Raw genomic sequence first — 20932 nt, 5'->3', positions numbered from 1 at the left:
CATACTATTTAATATATATAATAAATTATTATATTAATTATAAAAATAACACTAATATTATATTTATATTTAATTTTATTTTTAGTTTTTAGAATTAATATCTTCTGTATCTTAACATTCCAAAAATATATTGCATGTTATGAAAGGGAATTCAAATTTTTAATGAATCATATTTACATATACATGTTACATATCATGCTATTTAACATATATGATAAATTGATGAATTATTTATACCAATATAATTAAAATAATTGTTAAAATTATATATTTTCTTCATTATTTCTTCATTGGTGGAGGTCCTCCCATAGGTGGTGGTGGTCCATTCATTGGAGGTCTCATTGGACCCATAGGTCCCATAGGACCCATCATTGGTCCCATTGGTCCCATAGGTCCCATCATAGGTGGTCTCATACCCATCATAGGTGGCATTGGTCCATGTGGTCCCATCATCATTGGACCTCCAGGACCCATTGGACCACCAGGATGCATGCCTGGAGGTGGCATCATACCTGGTGGACCTTGAGGTGGTACTCCAGGTCGTGGGCCAAGATTTGGAGGTGGTGGAATTGCTGCTCCTTTGTTTGCTGCAAAAGGATTAGAAGCGATTTTCCCAGCTTTAAATGCTGCTGTTGTTGCATCAATTAAATGTTGTGCTTGTTCTTCCATCCATTTTTGATAAAAATATTTAACATTGTCCTTATGTTTACGGCCCTGACAGTGAGTTTTTCGCACACTCGGTGAATCATGTGTTAAATACGTATCACAATAATCACAATAATATTTTGGCATTGTTCATTTGAATTAACATTAACCAAATAACATAAAAACTATGTTTCTTACAATATATTACACAATTTTTTATTATTGTATCAATTTTTAAATTTTAATGATTAAATATAGGTTATATACATGCGTCTTTTATAATCAAACTTTAATTATAACTATAACTTAGACGAACAAATTATATATGAAAATCTTTTCTTTTAGCTCCATCTATTGACTCACAGAATAAACATATTACTATGACTAAATTTTTTTTTTATTTTTTACTAATGTTTTATATTAATGTTAAGTAGTAAAAGAAAATTTTTATAATATATCTATCCATATATTATCAAATATAAACAAAATATATTTCATATCTATATATTATATTTATTGAATTGAATCACTGAACGTAAATAACATCACGTGATCAAAATCTAGGGGAATCAAGAATGGCTCATAATTTTGAAATATGAAATAGAAAGTATACTTATCTATATATTAGTTTATTTATGGAATTATTCTGTAATATAAAAGTAAACATGATATAAAATATAAGTTTTTTGAATTAAAAGTTGATAAATTTATTTACTAAAAATTTTACTCTTTTTATATATAATTAAATATATTTTTTTACGAAAATTTCTATTTTTTATTAATTTAAAATTTACTAAGATTTCTAATAACATATTTACAAAATTAAATGATTTGTTTTACTTCCTTTTTTCCATAGCATTCTATACAAAGTTTTTGTGTTAAATAAGAAATGTTAATATATTATATGTAATTGATATTTATAATCTATTGTATTTATATATTTATTGTGTTAATCTATATCCTTTACACTTATATTATTTATATTTCACTTGTGATATATAAATATATATCAAAGAATTACAAGATAAATATGTAAATAAAAAACATAGATGAGATACGAAAGGTTTAAATTTGGAAATTTATATTTAATTAATATAATTCATATAATTATCTAGATCAGATTTTATTATTTGAATAATTTGTATTCACTTATTTTTAGTATAACAAAAAATTATTAGATTAAACTTATTTGTATTCAATCTAATCCAATGTTGATAATATAATAATCTGATATATATATATAATTTTTTATATAGATAGGAATTTAAAAAAGATATGGAAATTTTATTTTTTTAAAAGAATGATTTTTTTTATTCATATTTTAATAAAAAATTTCAAGACAAACAAAAATAGAATAATACATATCATTCAGAATCAATTGGAAACGTATGGAAAAAAAATTATTTTAACCAATTAAATATTTTTATTTTATTTATTACTTTTATAATTTAAATTTATATCTTGTTAATTAATTGTCTATGTTGAAATTTAATTTTTATTTTTTTTATAAAAATATGAATATACATTTACAAGAATTAATGCATTTTAGAGATCAAAATGAAAGAATCAGTTAATGTATAAAAAATTGAGGTTTAATTAATATTTTATCATTAATATTTTATTATTAATTATAAATAAGTTACAAACAATTGAAATTTGCATTAAATACAAAATGAAATAAAATAAGTTAGTTCTATTTCTGTCATATCACTTTATTTAATGCAAACTTAAATTGCTCATAAATTAGTTAAGGTTCACTCGATATTTTTGTAAATTAATTTTTATTTCATTTAAAATAATTGTTTATTTCAGCTGCTATTAACATCCTGTATAAATTATTGTAAATAATAATTTATCACTGCAAAAATAAACAGTTAGATCTAATATTATTAAACAAATATAAAGATATATCCAATACTATTTTATATTTAAATCTTAATTTCTGAAAAGTTTAATTGAATTCTAATTCTGTTATATTAATTATGTAATCATTCTAAACAAAGATTTTTAATATCGAAAATTTGATAAACATATTGTATTAATAATCAAATTTGAATGAATTTTTATATAGTATTATTTATATTATATATAGTATTTAAAAAAATAATTTTAAAGAATAAAAATTTATTAAAAATGCTATAATATTCTAGCCTTATATTATGCTATATTTTTCGTTTAAAAAAATATTTTATTCATTATTTTATAAAATTATTATATATATATTAAAATTATTACGTATGTAACGAGATTGAAAAACAATAATTCCATTGGAATCTTAAAATTAAATTCTCTATGGACATGTTTCGACGACAGCACATTGGCACTGTTCTTGAATTCTTAAAATCTGTAAGAGTTTTGGGAGAACTTATTAGGGTAATTTATCGGTGGCCTCTGCTTGGCACCTGCAAACTCATACTGCAGTTCTCGAAGATTGCCGAATCACTGCAGAAATGCCATTTCTTGCCTCTCTTTCCCAATAGGATAAATTGTACATATATATATATATAAAACGCGCATTTCACTTAAAGCAGCAATGCTTTAACGCTGATTTATGATTTTTTTAAAATCATTTATATCTGAAGAATAATTAAAATTGAAAATTATTTATATTGCTATTATTTATATCATTATATTTATTATTATTCATTAAAATTAATGAAAATTCATTACAATTAAGATATTACATTTTTTTATTAGATTAGGTTAAGTTATATTAAGCTAAGATATTTCACATTATATTAAAATTATATTACAATTGTTCATTACAATTAAAATATATTAAAATATCAGATAATAATAATAAAATATATTATCTTCTTAACTATTTTTAAAATTTTAGTTAAATTTAGTAAAATCACATAATTTATAATTATTATTCCTAACATATTTTCCTAACTTATTCCTAACTTATTATATTATAGTTTAGCAAAGTTTTAAATATCGTAATTTTATTATATCGTAATTATTTTAATCTTCAAATTATGTATATGTCTATATCTGTTCATTCACATAACAAATGTAACTTTGAGAGTAAAGTTTGCTAGAAAATAGTGCATATCACGCTCAGACAGATTTTGGTTCGTATATTCAGTCGAAGTATCTAGTGGTTACGTCTGTGAACGTAGGACTAACTATTAATTTCAAATACATGTTATATATTTCACTGACAGAAGTTTAACTTTTGATTAGATTAAGTTATATCTATATGGCAGATTTCTGAACAATTTAATCATTCGAATTATAAGATAGAAAAAATCTGTGATGTATATGTGATTTTATTTCACAGCTAAAATGAAGTTAAAATTTTTGAGTATTATGTATATGAATAATTTGTTGAAAAGCAATTTTATATTAATTGTTTATTTAATTAAATCTAATAGATAAATGCAATAAATTAAATTATATAAATTTCCAAGTTTTAAGAAAATTAAATTAACTTAAATTTATAAGATAACTTTTTCTTTAAATTTTTCTGTTTATAAATCTTATTTATCATTATAATACAACCGATTTAAATAAATAATAAAAGTTTTACGATATTTAATGTTTAAATCAGATCATTTTGAATCAATAATCTCATTCATTTTTGAGTTGAATTGCAAAATGTAGAATGTTGTTGATAACAATGATTCAAGGATTATTGGTAACTTGCCAAGTTTTCTTCAATAAAAACACATTAAAGGCTCACATTAAAAGCAATATCTTTATCAATCTATAATCATTTGAATTTTAGAATAATAAACAATGTATATAATGACAATTTGTATGTTTTTGTATGTTTTAAATTTTTCGAAATTATTTAATATATCTGAACTATTTTATTTTAAAATAAATAAAAATGTAAGAATTTCTTTATTATGTTAGATATCACATTTTTATTGAATATAATAGAATTATCAACATTCTTATAGTATTATATAACATATATAATATAATATATATGTTACAATAACAATCTTAGTATTTTTATTGTATGTAACAAAATTTACATATATATATAATAATGGGATAAATTAATCTTAAATTTTGTGTATGTAGTATTTAATAGAAATGTAGAAACATAAGGATAAAAAATAAGATCTTGTAAGCATATTACAAAGAAAATTATTCTATTTTTACCAATTATGAAATGACGCTTGAAATGAAATAAACTCTAATTGTTCCAACCCAATTAAAAACTGCAGATTGATTTACGAATTTGAACTCATCGATTTTCAGGTCAAACCAGGCCTATTCTGCAGTTTCGAAGTACAATAGCCGCCGGATGAATTAAAAGAACTTTAATACTTGACAAATAATTCGGTCGAACTTCCCAAGTCTTTCCACCCTTCATTTTATGCTTACCCTCTTTTTTCTATTTCTCGATTCGCGGAGAAAGAGATTGGCATTCGAGGTTCAATGATAAATGAGCTGCGCTGAATTGGAACGACCCTTCCTTGCTATTTTCTCTTCTAGAGTTTTCTCTCACTTCATGAACTACTCTTACTTTGTTTACTTATTTCTTTCCATTCACCTTAATTTGTCGGTTTGGCGGCATATTGTTATTTTGAAGCTGAAAATTTTCGAAATTAAAGTTTCTTTGTTTTTTTTTCTTTAAAAGTGTAATGTAATCTGCGCCTTTTTAAAAGAATTTATATTTAAGCAAATGATTATTCCGAATTTTTTTCTATTTCTTTTAAAAAATATCTAAATCTTATTTATTTATATAAAACAATTTTTTGTAGATAATGCGTGAATTTCAAGTTTTATAAAATTATTTCAAGTTTCATAAAATATACGAAGCTAAAATTACTTATATAACTTTATTATTAATAGAAGAAAATAAAAGGTAAAGACCTGTTGGCGAGTACTTAAATTAGTTTTTTAGATTCCAGGATAAAAAGTTAGATCAAAAGATATAAAACTATAGTTACGTCTTTATATTATAACTTTTGCGGAATTCGTTCGAGATATTCAGTTATTTTTGGAATTTGTCACTCGATAGATTAAATTATTATTAAATAAATAATGAAAAATCAATATTAAATAAAAATAAAAAAAATTTGAAAATAAAATATAAAAATATTTTATAATTTATTATTTAAAATTTTACTTTTGAAATAAAAGATTTTTTATCTTTTAATTATTATATAAAAAACATTTTAAATTAAATTAAAAAAAAATCGTACATAACAAATTAAATAATAAGAAATCAGTTATTAATATTGAAAGTTATTTACTTATATGATATAACATAATATAAATCTTATTTTTGAAACCATACGTCTATCTATTGGAATCGTTTGAAACAAAAAAACGCACTTATTCTAATCCTAATAAGATTTGAATTCTCGCTTCTAATAACATAATATCCGCGAAAACTAAATCCCATTATCTTTTCCTCATTCTTCACTTGTTAGTGATTCAATTACTTGCGTTTCCATAGATCAAAGAAAAGGCCTAATCCTTTCAACAACGAAGCCTTTCGTGGGCGGAGCGTCGACACCTTTTTTCGAGATCACACCTTACAAACTATCGTACATTGTACCAATACATATCTCGTTTTGCGTGCATGCATAGAGGGATCGTTTATGCGCGCGCAAGATTGGTCCAGATTCCTGCCCGAGTCTTCGTTGTCCTCTTCCATTTCTCTCTTTCTCTTTCTCTGGTTCTTGGTGTTCTCCTGTTACGCTTCCACGATTCTCCTGGTACGTGTGCGTGCCTGGTGGCGCCGCCGATCGGGCAAAATCCTCGAACCCCAGAACGAGAGACTCCGAGACTTGGATACCCCCCGTTGTTCAGTCGTGGGTGCAGTGCGTGCGGGTGTGCAGTGGTTTCGGGAGCTGCTTCAACAACCGGCGTGGCCTGCAGCGCGCGAGGTTAGGTCAGTGTTAAATTGTCAAGCATCGCTAACATTTCTACATACATCGAACTTTCGCTGATTTTTTTCACGGTATTAACATTATCTTTTTGTCATTTGTCATTCGTTTTTTCCAAAAGTGACACAAATACATTTAGAATTGGAGAGAATGTGTTTGATTCTTGATAGTATGTAACTAATATTTTTGTATGAGGGAGATTCAAATAACCGCGTAACCGTCATTCTTGATGGGGATATTTCTAACGGTTATTTTCGAGAACGGAAAAACTGTTTTATTGAATCGCCGAAATTTGATAAAAATTGGATTCCTTCAAAGGAATCAAGAATTGTAGACGATCAATCAAATTTGTCGAAAACTTTATTCATCTATTTTTCGGTTAATCCACGCGATTAACCTCTTCGAAGATTCGCGATACGTGCATTTGTGGAATAGCGAAGCGCGCCATAAACTTAACTTATACCACGTACGTGTATATTTACGTGGTGGCGTTCGGGAACACGGCGGAAGAAAATAACGTAAAGTGTTCGCGTGAGACAAGTTAGAACGAATTGCTGCGCATTCGTGTGAACATTGTTGAGACGTATGATTTTTGGTGTTGTTGTGTTGTTACGATGAACCAAGTCATCGCGCGGTCCTCGTAAAAGAAGGTCATCTTTTCTGCGGGCTGCGATTATCCGAAATAAAATATCATTGACCCAGTTAGCAGCGCAAAAGTAATTAGACATTCGTGGTGGAGTAGACTAACAGGGACCGTAGGTGAGAGCATAGTGTTGATCGATCCTTCGTCGTTGTCGAGCGCATGTACACGATCCATCGTAAATTCACGTTTCCACTTGTGTATCGGTGCGTGCGGTGACATCGGCTTGAAATACGACACGCGGGCCGCCCATCGGCAAGTTACGATGCCTAGAAGAGGAGGAAATTTAGTCTCGTACGGGTAATTCAAATTTCCAACCAAGTACGAGACGCGAACGAATAGCCGGATTTTCTTGCTAACGATATTCATATTCGTTACCTTAGCTCTCTCGTTTTTCATCTCTTTTTCTCCCTCGACGGTTGATAGTGAAATCTTGTTTCCCTCATCTGATCGTTCCACTATTCCACTATCGATCATGCATCTTCGATTTCCATTATGACGTTTTACGTTACGCATTTTGAAAATTTTTTGGTGTTTTTAGATCGATCAAAGACATTTTTATTTATAATTTTGGTAATCGAATAATGACATTTTTTCCAATATCGATAAATTTTATCTATTTTTTTCTTTACGTATATGTTAAAATAAAAATTTATGGATAATTTGTTAATTTTATTATGCTTTAGAATTGTGTTCAAGTTGAGGCAATATATTTACGTTTATGTGAAACGATATTTATGTATTTTCTCTTTTTTAAAATAATTTATAGTTTATAATTATGATGGAAATCGTAAAATATTTGAGAAGTTGAATTATGGAAAATCTATGGTAAATAATTGAAGATGTTATTCAACGTTTTACATGTATTAGCTGTTAATATATTTGTGTTGATTAATTGAACTGCATTTCCGTGATACGCTTCATGGTAAATGTAACAAGCGAAATTAGTTTAATCATAATTGGTGCATCAAACGTCATAAATTAGTCGCACAGAAGTTTCAACCGTTCGAGATTATCTTCATTCATGACAAAATCGCGATATGTGACAAGTGATTTGTTAGTAAAGGATGGAAATTATTTTTCGTAGTAATATATATAATTCTTTCTGTGATCATAAATTTGTTTCAAAATTATATTCTTTAGTTGATAAAATTATTTTTTGACTATGCATTCATATATAATAATATATGAGTAAATTATATAAAAATTTATTAAATCGTTATATATAATTTATCTTATCGTGTGATTTTTAAAATATTTATTATTATTTAAACTATGTTAATATGAAACATTTGTTTATTCAGTATTTTTTAAAAAATTACATTGATTATTTTAAATTTGATTTTAATTTAATCTTCATATATTTTTTTGAACATTTGTTAGAAAATTAATTTATTAATTTAATTAAAAAATTATACCTTACTTTAAAATGTATTTTTATATTGAAAAAATTTGCGGATAATATGAAATTTAGTTTTTATGAATAAAAAATTTAATTTCTCTGTTAAATATATATGTATTTAGTAACTTTACTTGTTATTATACATAAGATAATTATTTATAAAATTATTGATAATATTCTTAATATTTATGAATACATAAAATAAAAATATATCATAATTTTTAAATATACCATATTTTATCAAGAATAAATGAAAATTATATATTATATTGAAAAAAATTTGAAAAAAATTTCTTAATTTAACGAAGATATTAAAGCACCGCAGAAAATTACACACATTTGAAACTTGTTCATTTTTATTTTTCTATTATTTATTTTTTATACTAGAAACATACAGTGGTTCATAAAGTTCATATTTTACATGAAAATTCATCTAACTCGAAAATTCTGATTTTAATGAAAGTTTATACGTTATAGAAAAAATAGATTACATAGAACAATTTTTTTGTCGATCAGAAATGACAGGAGATGAAATCAATCCTTAAAATTTCAAAATTTTGTCAAGTTTCATGTACAATTTTGTTTCGAAATTTTTTTTTATATTCTCCTTTATTAAAATTATATTTCGATAAAAAAAATTGCTTCACATCCAATCCATTATGCTCTGCACAATCAGGAAATTTTATTAAAAATAAGAAATTGTCAAAAATCAATTTATATTTCAATAAAAAATAAAAAAAAGTTCGAATATTTTTTCGAACTATTGTAAATTTATTGTTATGTAACAAATAGCAATGAAATAGAGGAAAATAGTCAAATATAGAATAAATATGGAATATATTGTTCTTTGAATTCTTGTAAATCAATTGCAAGAAATAAAAGATTTTTGTAGTATTTAATCACATATTTATTGTATATAAAATTTTATTTTAAAACAATTTAAGTTTATAACATTATAAATAATTATCAATATTAAAGAAAGTTAAATTGAATTAAATGAAATAACTATTTAAATACAGAACACTAATTAGAAATAACAATACTTTCATAAAAAAAAAAAATCAAACAATTAGAGTTAACATATATATTAGGCACATGATCTATGTTTGTTCGGACCATTTTTATGGCTTCAACCGTTTTTTTCTTCATTCCATAGCTTTTGCTAATGCTTCGTTGCATTGGATTTCTAATAATAAATAAACTATAACAAAAAAAATATAACCTAATTATAGAATTATAAAACACATCAATATTTTTGTAAAAAAAAAAAATATATGTAACTTTATAAATACTATATATATTAAATATATTTGGGAACTTTAATTTCCAATAAAAGTCTCTAATTTTTCGAAAAAGTCTAATTCGATCGACAAATCACAACAATGCACTCAATTCTTATCTGTTAAATATTCTTTTCAGATTCTCAACTATTTCACATTATTATATATTATTTCATATTTGCCTACTTTCTTCTATTATTTTTATTTAACAATCCCCATTTAGCAATCATTTTCATCATCCTCTCTTAATTTATTAACAAAATGATCGAATAACTATCTGTGTAAATTTATCAAGCAGCTATTCATGATTCGATATTGTTTTCCTGTTTACACGAATGCTAATCTGTAGTGTAATTTGTAAGTGAAAAATGCACGAGTTGCCAGCTTGATATTCAAGTGGAAAATCCATTGAGTTAATCCTAATCCCAGCACCGATGAGTGGTTCACCTGGACTGATCAGACTACCTGCATAACGATCGTTGAAAATCGGATTAAATGCTGTCAGGTATAGGCTTGAATTTACATCCAGCGGTTATCTCGTTGAATTGCAACGTACTTTCCTCTAATGGCCTTTCGCGAAATACGCGAATCAATCAATCGCTTGCCAACTCGCAATGTAGCATTCGGAAATGACGAGCACAACACTTCGTTGTCCGGCGCTTAAACTCTTATTTGTTTCGTGATAAATTATCCTTTCCCATCTTCGTTTCCGTTCCATAATCTTTCCCGATAATTCATTTCAATCATTCGTTAAGATGTAATTTAGAAAACGTTAATTTGCTACTGTTTTTGAGGTTAGGTTATTGCTATTCTAAGAGGTTATCATTTTTATGGACAGTGTTAGATGTTAATAAAAATATTCAATTTAATATATCAATTATATTAAAATAATATTAAAAATGAACGCAATATCAGCTAAAACATGTATATTGGATATTTTCAACCATTCGTTGTTTATTTGTGACTGATTCAATTCAAATCGTTATCTCTTTCTTAGTTTGAGAATTCTTAAGTTGAAAAAAAATATAAAAGATATATATATATATAGTGAAATATATACGAATTTAAAAAATGATTATTGTGTATAAATTTGAAAACAAAAGAATTTAAAATGATGACTTGATTGAACTATAGCGTTTCCTTGTTGAAAAATAATTAATGTAATTGCGAATGGCGTCCAAGTTGATTCCAAGTATCATGCCATCCGTGAGAAACATGGAAATTTTATTATGGCGCAGATGCATGGCAAATGGAGTAGTCTTGAAACTTAAAGTAAGCTGCACGACAATATTAATAGCTTTTTAATGTCAGGGAAAATATGATTACCGCAACTCTCTTAATATACATTAACGCGAACCCGATGTGCGATAAATTAAGTTATTTAAATTATATTCTAGAGCGTGCTAGGTATCCAATTTTGTACCTTTCAACGATAGGCGAAGGCGTATTTTGTCTTTCCTTTTAATCTCACTCGCCTTCCATCATTTCATTTCTCTGCACCACGAAGACAATTTTCTTCTTGTGCTTCGTTCGAATCGTCATTGGAATATGATGACATTACATTTTTATTCACAAGTATAATATAATTTTCATTTTGAAAATGTCTCAAAATCTATATTTACGTTATAAATTATAGATTTTGATGTGATAACATCTTTAACGTATAACACATACTTTGCCGATATGAATAGAACAGCTGTTGAGATCGTGTTTGCTGCTCTTATGTTAAGTATGCTTTCTTAATTAGTCGGTAATCTTTGATGTATGTATCATATGTATGTATAAAGTTGAGTATCTTTAATAGATCTTATCTTTCTTAATCTTATTCCATTTTGAATGTTATTTTTAATTTATTAAGTAATTATTAAGTAGTTACTTAATATTTGGACGATCTAGAAATATATTTACCTGCTATAATCGAATAACAGATCACAGTAAAATATTTCTCTTATTGCATTATTTACACATCTCTTAAATGACGTATTATATATTAAATTTGGTGCATTTATGATAAAAAAAGAGAGAAAGTGGAAAGAAATTGTAAATACATTTATTCATATCATAAATTAAGTAGTATAAGTCAATATATACGACCTCTGTCAGTCAATCAGATGTGAAATAATCTTTTTTAATGATCTTATAAACAAAATATTTTTTTTCTTTTGTGAATAAATTTTATATATTTTCTTCTTATTGTGGATTGAAATTTAACGGTGAAATGATTTATCTTTGATACTATTTTTCATGATATTTTTTAGAGATATTTGAGATAAAAACTTTTTAAATCTTAAAAATGAAACGTTTTAATTTCTGAAGATAAAGCGTTCAATTGAGATAGTTCACCTAGTACTTTTTTAGCTTGTGCCGTGGCCAATAAAAAAGATAAACCATTCGATAGTTCTTGCCAAGTTTTTTTCACTTATCCTGTACGAGATTTAAATTCAGTTTATCTCATAAAATATGAGAATAATACTTTGAGAAAAATGTTGTCAACATTCTATACCGGAAAGTTAAAACGATAAAAATCGATGATATAAAATCATATTATATTACAAATATACCATAAATGTTATGAATAATAAGTTGATAAATTTGTCTGTTTTTAGTTAATTACATATATTCGATTAATTATCTGTTTTATAGTTATATATTTTAATATTTAATAAACTTGTAATTTAATTTACATTTTATCGGATTATTTTGCAAAATATGGACATGCATTACTTGTTTAAGAGACAAATAATTACAGGATTATATTACATATAAATCAAATGTACCTAACTATTGCGTGGACTATCTTTTGACAATACATTTTAATATAACGATGCAATATACATTTATATAAATTTTATTATTGTTTTATTGTACAATACATATTGTTAAATACACATTCTTATATTGAATATGTAAGATCAATGAAATATCTTCATAAAGTGAATATATCGATACAACCAATATCAGCGCTATTTAAAGGCATTGGAATTCGTGCATTTCATAGATACTTCAATACATTCCACGGTTAGATTGATCGCACACCCATCATACCAATACAATCTGGAATCATGACAATTCAGATAATTGGAGAAATACTCTATATCTGTTGCCTATCTCTCTTGTCTATGAATCTCGTCCTATATATTATTGAGATATTTCTTAGAACGATTCTTATTTCCAATCTAAATGCATATTATATTTAGTTCATTTTTTGAAAATTTATTCTCAAACTCTTCTCTGTAATATATCTTTACAAATATATAACAAATATATTGTATATAATTATACTGTAAGTATTATAAACTGTATAGATGAATGCTGTGGGAAATATAAGATTTTATTTTTAAATATCAAAACCAATTTTAATCATTCCATTTGAAAATATAATTTGCTTTTGCATGATATATACAGGGTCTCATAATATTAAGGCTTATTTATTAATAATTTTAAATTCATTAGATAAAATAAGACTGTTTTCGTTACATTGCGTTGCATCTCGCTTCATCTAACGCAAAGTTCAATTGCTTATAATTTGCTTATAATAATAAATCGATATTTTTATCTCATATCGTATTACCAACTTTTCTATTCGTTTTAGAATTGACTCTCCAAAGGTGAGACTCGTCAATATATCAAAAAAACTTTGTACATATGCGAGTGTTTTCACATGGCCATAGTGTGAAACATAGTCCTCAACCAATATCGATTTATAATACTGGATAAGCGAGACGCGTTTCCGGAACTCTTGTGTCTAATGTCGCGTTTCTTAGATTGTTTCTACCTGTCGTTGAATATTGTTAAATTAGTTATTGCGAATAAATAAACAATATCTTACATTTATTTCAATAGCTATATACTGTATCAATATATTATCAATCAATATTTTTATAATATTCTTAAATAATAGAATTTTCATCATTCACAGTATAAAAATATATTATATTATTTTCAAAAAGAATCAACACAATCATTTTATACTTCTTCCATCCTCGTGATAAAACTGTTACTATTTCTTTATTACGAAATTTTTGAAATTCTAAAAATCCAGAGAAATTAACATGCACGTTTCGTTTCACAGATTCGTGGTCCGCGGTTAGTTGTGAACCCGAGCGGGGGCTCGAGGGGGAGTAGTGCGTCGGTCATAGTGGAGGAGAGAGGGGTTCACGATGCCCCCCATAATAGGGGAAACGTTGCGTGTGTGGTTCCTCTCGGCGTTGGTGGTTCACGGTGCTGTTGCTGGCAATCCGGACGCGAAACGCCTTTACGATGACTTGCTTTCTAACTATAACAAACTAGTGCGCCCTGTTGTGAACACCTCGGACGTGCTACGCGTGTGCATCAAGTTGAAACTCTCCCAGCTCATCGACGTGGTGAGTAAAAAAAAATCTCATTCTTAAGCTGAAACGTAGATGTCGATGGATTATTAAGTTATGCCTCGTAATAACTCAACATCGTATGTTGCTGTATGAGCTTGGAAATTGGATGGGTTGAAAAATTAATCGATTAAAAGGAAAATAAAAATTGTTTAAATATAATCAATGATATTTATTAAAATTTTGATTGATTTAAATCCATCGATGCATCGTGTTTCGATGTACCTTTACTAGTTTTATCTTGTGGTTTTTCTATAATATAATACAATTGGAAAAAGTGTTTCCTTACACTCTGCCGGCAATTTATCATGGATATAATCGGTCGCCAACGAGAGGAAACGAGAAAATCGTGACGATGTCCTGCGGTTAAAATCGTACATAGCATTTCCGTTATTTGGGTTAATATGGATAGATACGATTATTCGATTACACGGTTATTATGTCATCATTCATCGAAATGAATTTAGTCGTTGATTGTACATGTCTGGCTAGCCGGTGAAGACTAACTAAATATTGAAAATGGATGATCGGAAATTACGTGACGTTACTCGTTGTTGCGTAATTTTTTTTTTTTTCAAATAGATTCCTTTTTACATATTTACGATCTGATGATGTTGTATGAATAATTGCTACTTTTCTATTAATTATTTTATAAAACGTAGAAAGTGGATAGCGTTGCAACGAGAGCTTAAGCCGTTGTATTTTGTTATTATTATTATTAATAAATTCATTACTGTATATATTAACAAGAAGAATTAACTGTATTTCCATACTTTTATATTGTGTAAAATTGAAAATAAAAAAATAATCAAATTATTTATCAATGTGTTAGGTGATGTATTTCATTCTAAGAATATTTTTATTAAATTTTGAACGTTGAAAACGAAATTAAAGTACGATATAAAATATTTTATTAATCAAATATACATATCGTTATAAATTGTAAAGTAAATAATTATAATGATGATATTAATGAAAAAGATTTTATTCTTAATATTAATAACGTCGATTTGTGCCGATTCTTTATTCAATCTTATTGTCAATTTCCATTATACTTTTATTTCTTGTTGGAGAAATTAAATTCGCAGATTATCTAGATTGCATGATCTCTAGTATTCATTTCGTAATAATTTTCCACTTGAATGCGATTTTCATAATTCACGAGGATGAAATGCTGCATACCAGAGGTTTTATCGGGGTTTAATCGACAGGGGGAAGTCAACCTATTTACTTTTCTCGATACAAAATCACGAGGTCTTGAAGATCCAGTTACTTTCACTGATGAATTGGTCATAATTTTTCGACGAAAAATGTCGGAAAATAATTGCAATAAATGACAATTATACGCATACAATTTAAATATTTAAATTTATATAAAAAATAGAATTATCTTTAATTTTATATAAAATGTTTAAATCGATCTTAAATATCTCGAGAACTATCGATGATAGTGCAGAATATTTTAGATAAAAATCTAATCGTTTTACATAATTTGATGTAATTTGATCTTTTTCTATGTAATTTTTCTATGTAGATTTGGATTTTTATTTTTTATTTTTTTTAATATTATCTTAACTTTTTAATTAATAAGATATGAATTGATGCAATTAATATTTTTAAATTTGAAAGACAAGGTACATAAGAAATAATATTTACTCTTCTTTTCTTGTTTTTTAAAATATAATCCAAACTAATGATCTTTTGGCACAAATGACTTCGTAATTTTTTATTGACTGGCTCTATCGATTTAAAAAGATAAAATTGTTCGCCCAAATGTTCTGTATAGGTCGAAAATACGTTTTACATCAAATTACACGTCTCTTTAAATCAATTTTATTTAAAATATTTTTTAATATTTTCATTAACAGTTTCCGAAATATTATTTGGATGAATTGATTTAAATGGATTTATCTTATATCGTCATCTACATCAATTAATAACGTATAATATAAATGAATTATCGTATCAAGTATATATATATATCAATTTTAAATTCATTTTTCCAGCTTAACTATAGAATAATCTATACAAATAAAAATAAAAAAAAAATATATAAAATTTTCCTTTAAGATTATAATATATGCATACAGCAATAACATTTTTTTCTGCTTTTTCTCTGTATGCAGATTATACTCCTTTAATTTGAAATAATTATTATTATAGATTAGATCACAAATTATATTACAATCATAAATATTATATTTGTTTCAATAATACTTGCAAAACTAATTTCACGGATTAACCAAATATGAAGTATCAATCACGAATTAATATTCGATATTATTTTAACGTGTTAATCCATAAAACGACCAATATAATAATGGAAAAGCTTGAATGATTTCTCGATGCCATCGTTGACAAAGAGTATCCCGAGAAACATCGAGCGCGCAGAAGCGAAAATAAATTGCGGATCAAAGAAGTTACGATCCTTTTATGAAGTGCCAAGTTTGAGGGAAGTCGCGGAATTATTTCCATTAGCATGTGCCGGTTATTCGGATGGCGTGGCAGCAAATTGCGTGGCTGTATGCCGCATATATACATATATACGTGTAAATTCTACAGCTAGATTGCGTGGTTTCTACTTGCTATTACGTCGATTTCAGGAAAGCATTCGCACGAGTTCTGATAGCTTTCCTTGGAATTTTCCTTCCCCTTTCCTTCAAACTTAAATTATCCGATTTTTAACAACTTCAACATTTAAAACGCTCGAAACGACGTAATATCGGAGTAAGCAAGAAATCGATGTGATGTTTAGCAAGGAAATTATGCATTGCCTCACTTTTTATGTTTTTTTAAAGTATAATATTAATGAAATAGATTTTACGACAGAAAATAGATAAAGAAACGAAATTTGGAAAGAAATGTTTTGGAGGATTCTAAAAAGGGATTTTTTATTTAAAATTCTTCAATGAAATGTGAAATAACGAAAAATTTGGAAGCAAAAGTGTGAGTTTTAAGTGAATCTGTCAAATTAGTTGTAGATACGAGTAAAAATTTAGAATTTCTATAACGAAAAAGTCAAAATGAAATGTAGTTTATAAATTATGTAAAATTAACAATGTTTGCAATATTTGTAGTTTATTGATGAAAAACATTTTACAAATTAATTTTTTCGGTTAAAAGATAACAATTTATAAGTGAAAATATAGGAAAAATTGTAAATTAGGTATTGTAATACAAATAATAAATAACATCAGTAAAATAATTCATATATTTTATATTACATCTTATTTTTATATATAGATTTGAATATATTTCGCATATATCTTTACATTTTGAAATGTTATAATTGCATAAACAGTCTATTAATAATATTCTTTTAACATTTAATTTGCATATCTCCATTTCGCTGTCAAGCAAAATTTAATTTTCTGTACAATAGATGATTTACACGAAATTTTCGAATTTTTTTCTTTTTCATCACGTGTATCTGTTATATTTTTCTACTTTCATATTTTTTTGGCAAATAAAACCAATCAATCATTTCTATCTATCAACCATCCTAACAATGTATGTATTATAAAATCATTTGTTTTATAGTTTTATGATTTTTAAATAGAATTTGTGATACAACAACAATTGTGAACAATTATTCATACATTCGTAAATTTTTAAATTGATTAAATATAAGTTAAACATGATAAAAAATGCGAAAAGTTTTATATTCCTCCCATAGAGAAATTGGTAGTTCACTCTGAAGTTTCACGACTTTGTATTTCAAGTTTTGCACAAGTTTCTTCGCAGCATGTATTATCATCTAAAATTTACATATTTCTCTACTTTGACGAACTTTCACAATAACATTTGATTTATATGAATTTAAATAACAATGAAAATTTATAATAATAAAATTCGAAACGAAAGAAATATCGTTAAGAAAAGTTTTATTATAAATTTATTTTTGCAAAATGTTTAATTCAGGTGTTAGTTCTTAATTAAATTTTTTACTTATAAAATAGTTGTTGGCGCATCATTAACTAGTTTTAATCTGATTAAAAATGGATATTGTTTCGACTTAAATTGGCAGCTGATTTATTAAATTATTTATTCAGTATACTTTGGATACTTGTTATTAATGAAATTCAATGTTTATACATTGAATAGAATGAAATTATTGTTTTATTGTATTTTATGGTAAATGTTTGGAATTCATTTTTATGTATAAGTAGAAAGAATCCAAGTTTTTAAAATATATATTTATATACATGTGTGCTCTTTTTTAACAATTTTTTTTTTGATAATTTTGAAAAATGAAATTTAATCAATTACTATTATTATTAATGTTATTTCATAAACGTAACATATAATTGTTTTAACAATTTATTATAAATTAATCATTTGCAAGATTGTTTTTAGAAAACAATTTTATCGCGTATAAAAATTATTAATCTATCAGATTAAATTAAATATAAATGTTAGTTTCTAAAAGATATTTGTTGCATATCCTCGAATCGAATGAATAAAACAATGTACGATGGAACTCCATTTATTGGAATGAAATTTTAATTAGTAACCGAACTAATTAATTTTAATTGGTAACCGAAACCTTATCGATTGAATTTGCTTACTTGAACGTGAACTCTTATTATGCGAACTGTTTTTCCCCGAATTCAAAAAAAAAAAAATGGAAATATTAAAAAAATTCTAATACTTGAACACTCTTCTGTTATCTATTATCTATTTATTTATACAATTTTAAAATTTTAAATAGCACAATTTATGTTGTGCAATTTAACGAATTTTATACATGTATAATTACAAATCATTTCTTCTATATAGAAGATAATTATTATTTTAGACAAAGAATTTTTACAAAAGGAATCTCGAGAATAATAGATCAAGAACTCTCTTCATTTTTGTCTAATAGAATTTTACGATATTAATAATTAATTTTTCATTACTCAGATATTACTTTTACTAGTTATTAAGTTCGATAGGCAATTATTTAAATAGCAGAAAATCAATATATATTCCATCTAAAAGATATGGCAGCGACGATTCTTCCATTATTCTGATATTTATTCCTAAAATTTATATTATATACATCCTAAACTATAATAATTATAATAATTATAATTCCAGTTATACTATTTAATTTAAAATAAAATAAAAATAATCAATGTCGATATCTGCAATAGTTTCGAAGAAATCATTATATATATATATATATATATATATATATATATATATATATATATAAGAGAAAGAGAATTTAATTTCTAAAGAGTTGAAGAGAAATTTTCGAGAAATTCTATGGGGTTTACGAAGAACATATCAATTCACACACGTTCACACAGAGCTATTTATGATGCTGGCAAGGTACTGGGAAGCTCTATTATCACGATGATCTATCATAAGCATTGTGCTTTATCCTCGCAATATATGGGCCAGGTATTCGCAACACGAATGTGTCGTCTGAGTTGAAGTTCTCGAGGATTGCCGATTGAATTTCATTAGAGTTCATTAAGACGTATTACGAAATCCTTATGGTGAAATGATCCATCGATCCTGAGTCAAAGAAGTTTATTAAGGAGAAATAATTGAAAATTTTAAATCGAGAAAAATATCCATTTCTAAACAGAGATGAGATCAAATCATGAGTTTTTTTTAGTGAAATTTTAAATGTGAGGCTTGCTCTTAAAAGAAAATGAGTTCATAAATGAAAAAGTATTGTAGTGGTATAAAGGAAAAGGATAAATTGCACAAACATTCAAAAGATTAGCAGAATTATTTATTGCAGCTCTCATCGTAAATTATTGATGGTTATTAATTAAGAAAAAAAAAATAATTAGAAAAAGATTATTATTATATAATTGTAATTTGATTTTCCATTTCTATTGGCAATAATTTTAAAATATATCTTATTAACTAAAAACATGCCTTATAATTTAGGTTAATAACATTATTCGTATATAAAAAATAAAAAATTATATTAAAATCAAATATTTCATTTTTGCAAATAAAACTTTAATCGCATATAATTTTATTATTCGGTGTTCACTCTTCAATTAATTTTCAATTAATCAAAAAATTTCCGGATCGTTAGCTTAACTCAACAACTGTTGCGCAGGTTCTTATCTCTTGTGCAGTAAAACAACAGAAATTTCGTATAAAAACTCTACAACATTTGCAACAGATATATAATTAACCAATGAAGATAAATTAATTCCATTAAATTGTCATTTTGGAAAATTCATTTTAATTTAGTTAATTCAAACATAATTCCATATTCCATTGAGGCACGTAATTTCAATTTATATTTTCCGATATTTATGTAATTCGAAATACGATTTGGAATAACACAACATTTACACATTACATTTTTTTTTAATAACTCCACAATAGAAATTTCACAATAAAATTTCACAAAAAACTATTTTTTGCCGATAAAAAAAGAAATGTTAAGGAACAAAAATAAATACTAATTATCCATATTCGTTAGATTAGGTTCGACTTCTACATATACACGTACCATTCTTTATATATTTCATTTGAGTTCAAGTTCAAAAAATTATGTTATCAAAAATCAGCAATATTTCTATTTTAATTCTAAGTTGTACGTATATGAATCTCAATAATTTCATTAGTGGAATATTACTACAGGGAGTGAAATGTTTCTTAAACTTTCAATATTATTTTTATTTCTTTAAAACGGAAATTCAATAAAATCAGATTTTTCAAAATAAATGAATTCCCTTGTAAAAGACAACGTACGAAAACTTTTGTACTTCTATTCGTTT

At 25.8% G+C, this 20932-nt stretch overlaps 2 protein-coding genes across 2 annotated transcripts in view; one reads left to right on the top strand and one right to left on the bottom strand.

Annotated features, from left to right (window-relative positions):
- Positions 1-140: 140 nt before the first annotated feature.
- On the bottom strand, positions 141-792 carry snRNP-U1-C (small ribonucleoprotein particle U1 subunit C). Its single transcript, XM_003692937.4, has one exon. It carries the CDS (start codon positions 790-792, stop codon positions 280-282), a length of 513 nt encoding a protein of 170 aa, XP_003692985.1. The 3' UTR covers positions 141-279.
- A 5577-nt stretch (positions 793-6369) lies between these two features.
- nAChRalpha4 (nicotinic acetylcholine receptor alpha4) overlaps positions 6370-20932 on the top strand; it is a 226556-nt gene continuing 211993 nt past the window's right edge. Inside the window, exons 1-2 of the mRNA XM_003692945.4 lie at positions 6370-6508; positions 13898-14189. Of these exons, the coding sequence (XP_003692993.1) occupies positions 13986-14189 (204 nt within the window). The 5' untranslated portion in view covers positions 6370-6508; positions 13898-13985. The remainder of the gene's footprint in view (positions 6509-13897; positions 14190-20932) is intronic.

The sequence above is a fragment of the Apis florea genome, unplaced genomic scaffold, assembly GCF_048593485.1.
Source record: "Apis florea isolate Af1SG1 unplaced genomic scaffold, ASM4859348v1 contig_3170_pilon, whole genome shotgun sequence".
Lineage (NCBI taxonomy): Eukaryota > Metazoa > Arthropoda > Insecta > Hymenoptera > Apidae > Apis > Apis florea.
The sequence above is the reverse complement of the archived record's forward strand: the minus strand, read 5'-3'. Positions and strand labels throughout refer to the sequence as shown.

Coding starts and splice junctions, on each gene's coding strand:
- snRNP-U1-C (XM_003692937.4), bottom strand. CDS start 792: ATGCCAAAATATTATTGTGATTATTGTGATACGTATTTAACACATGAT.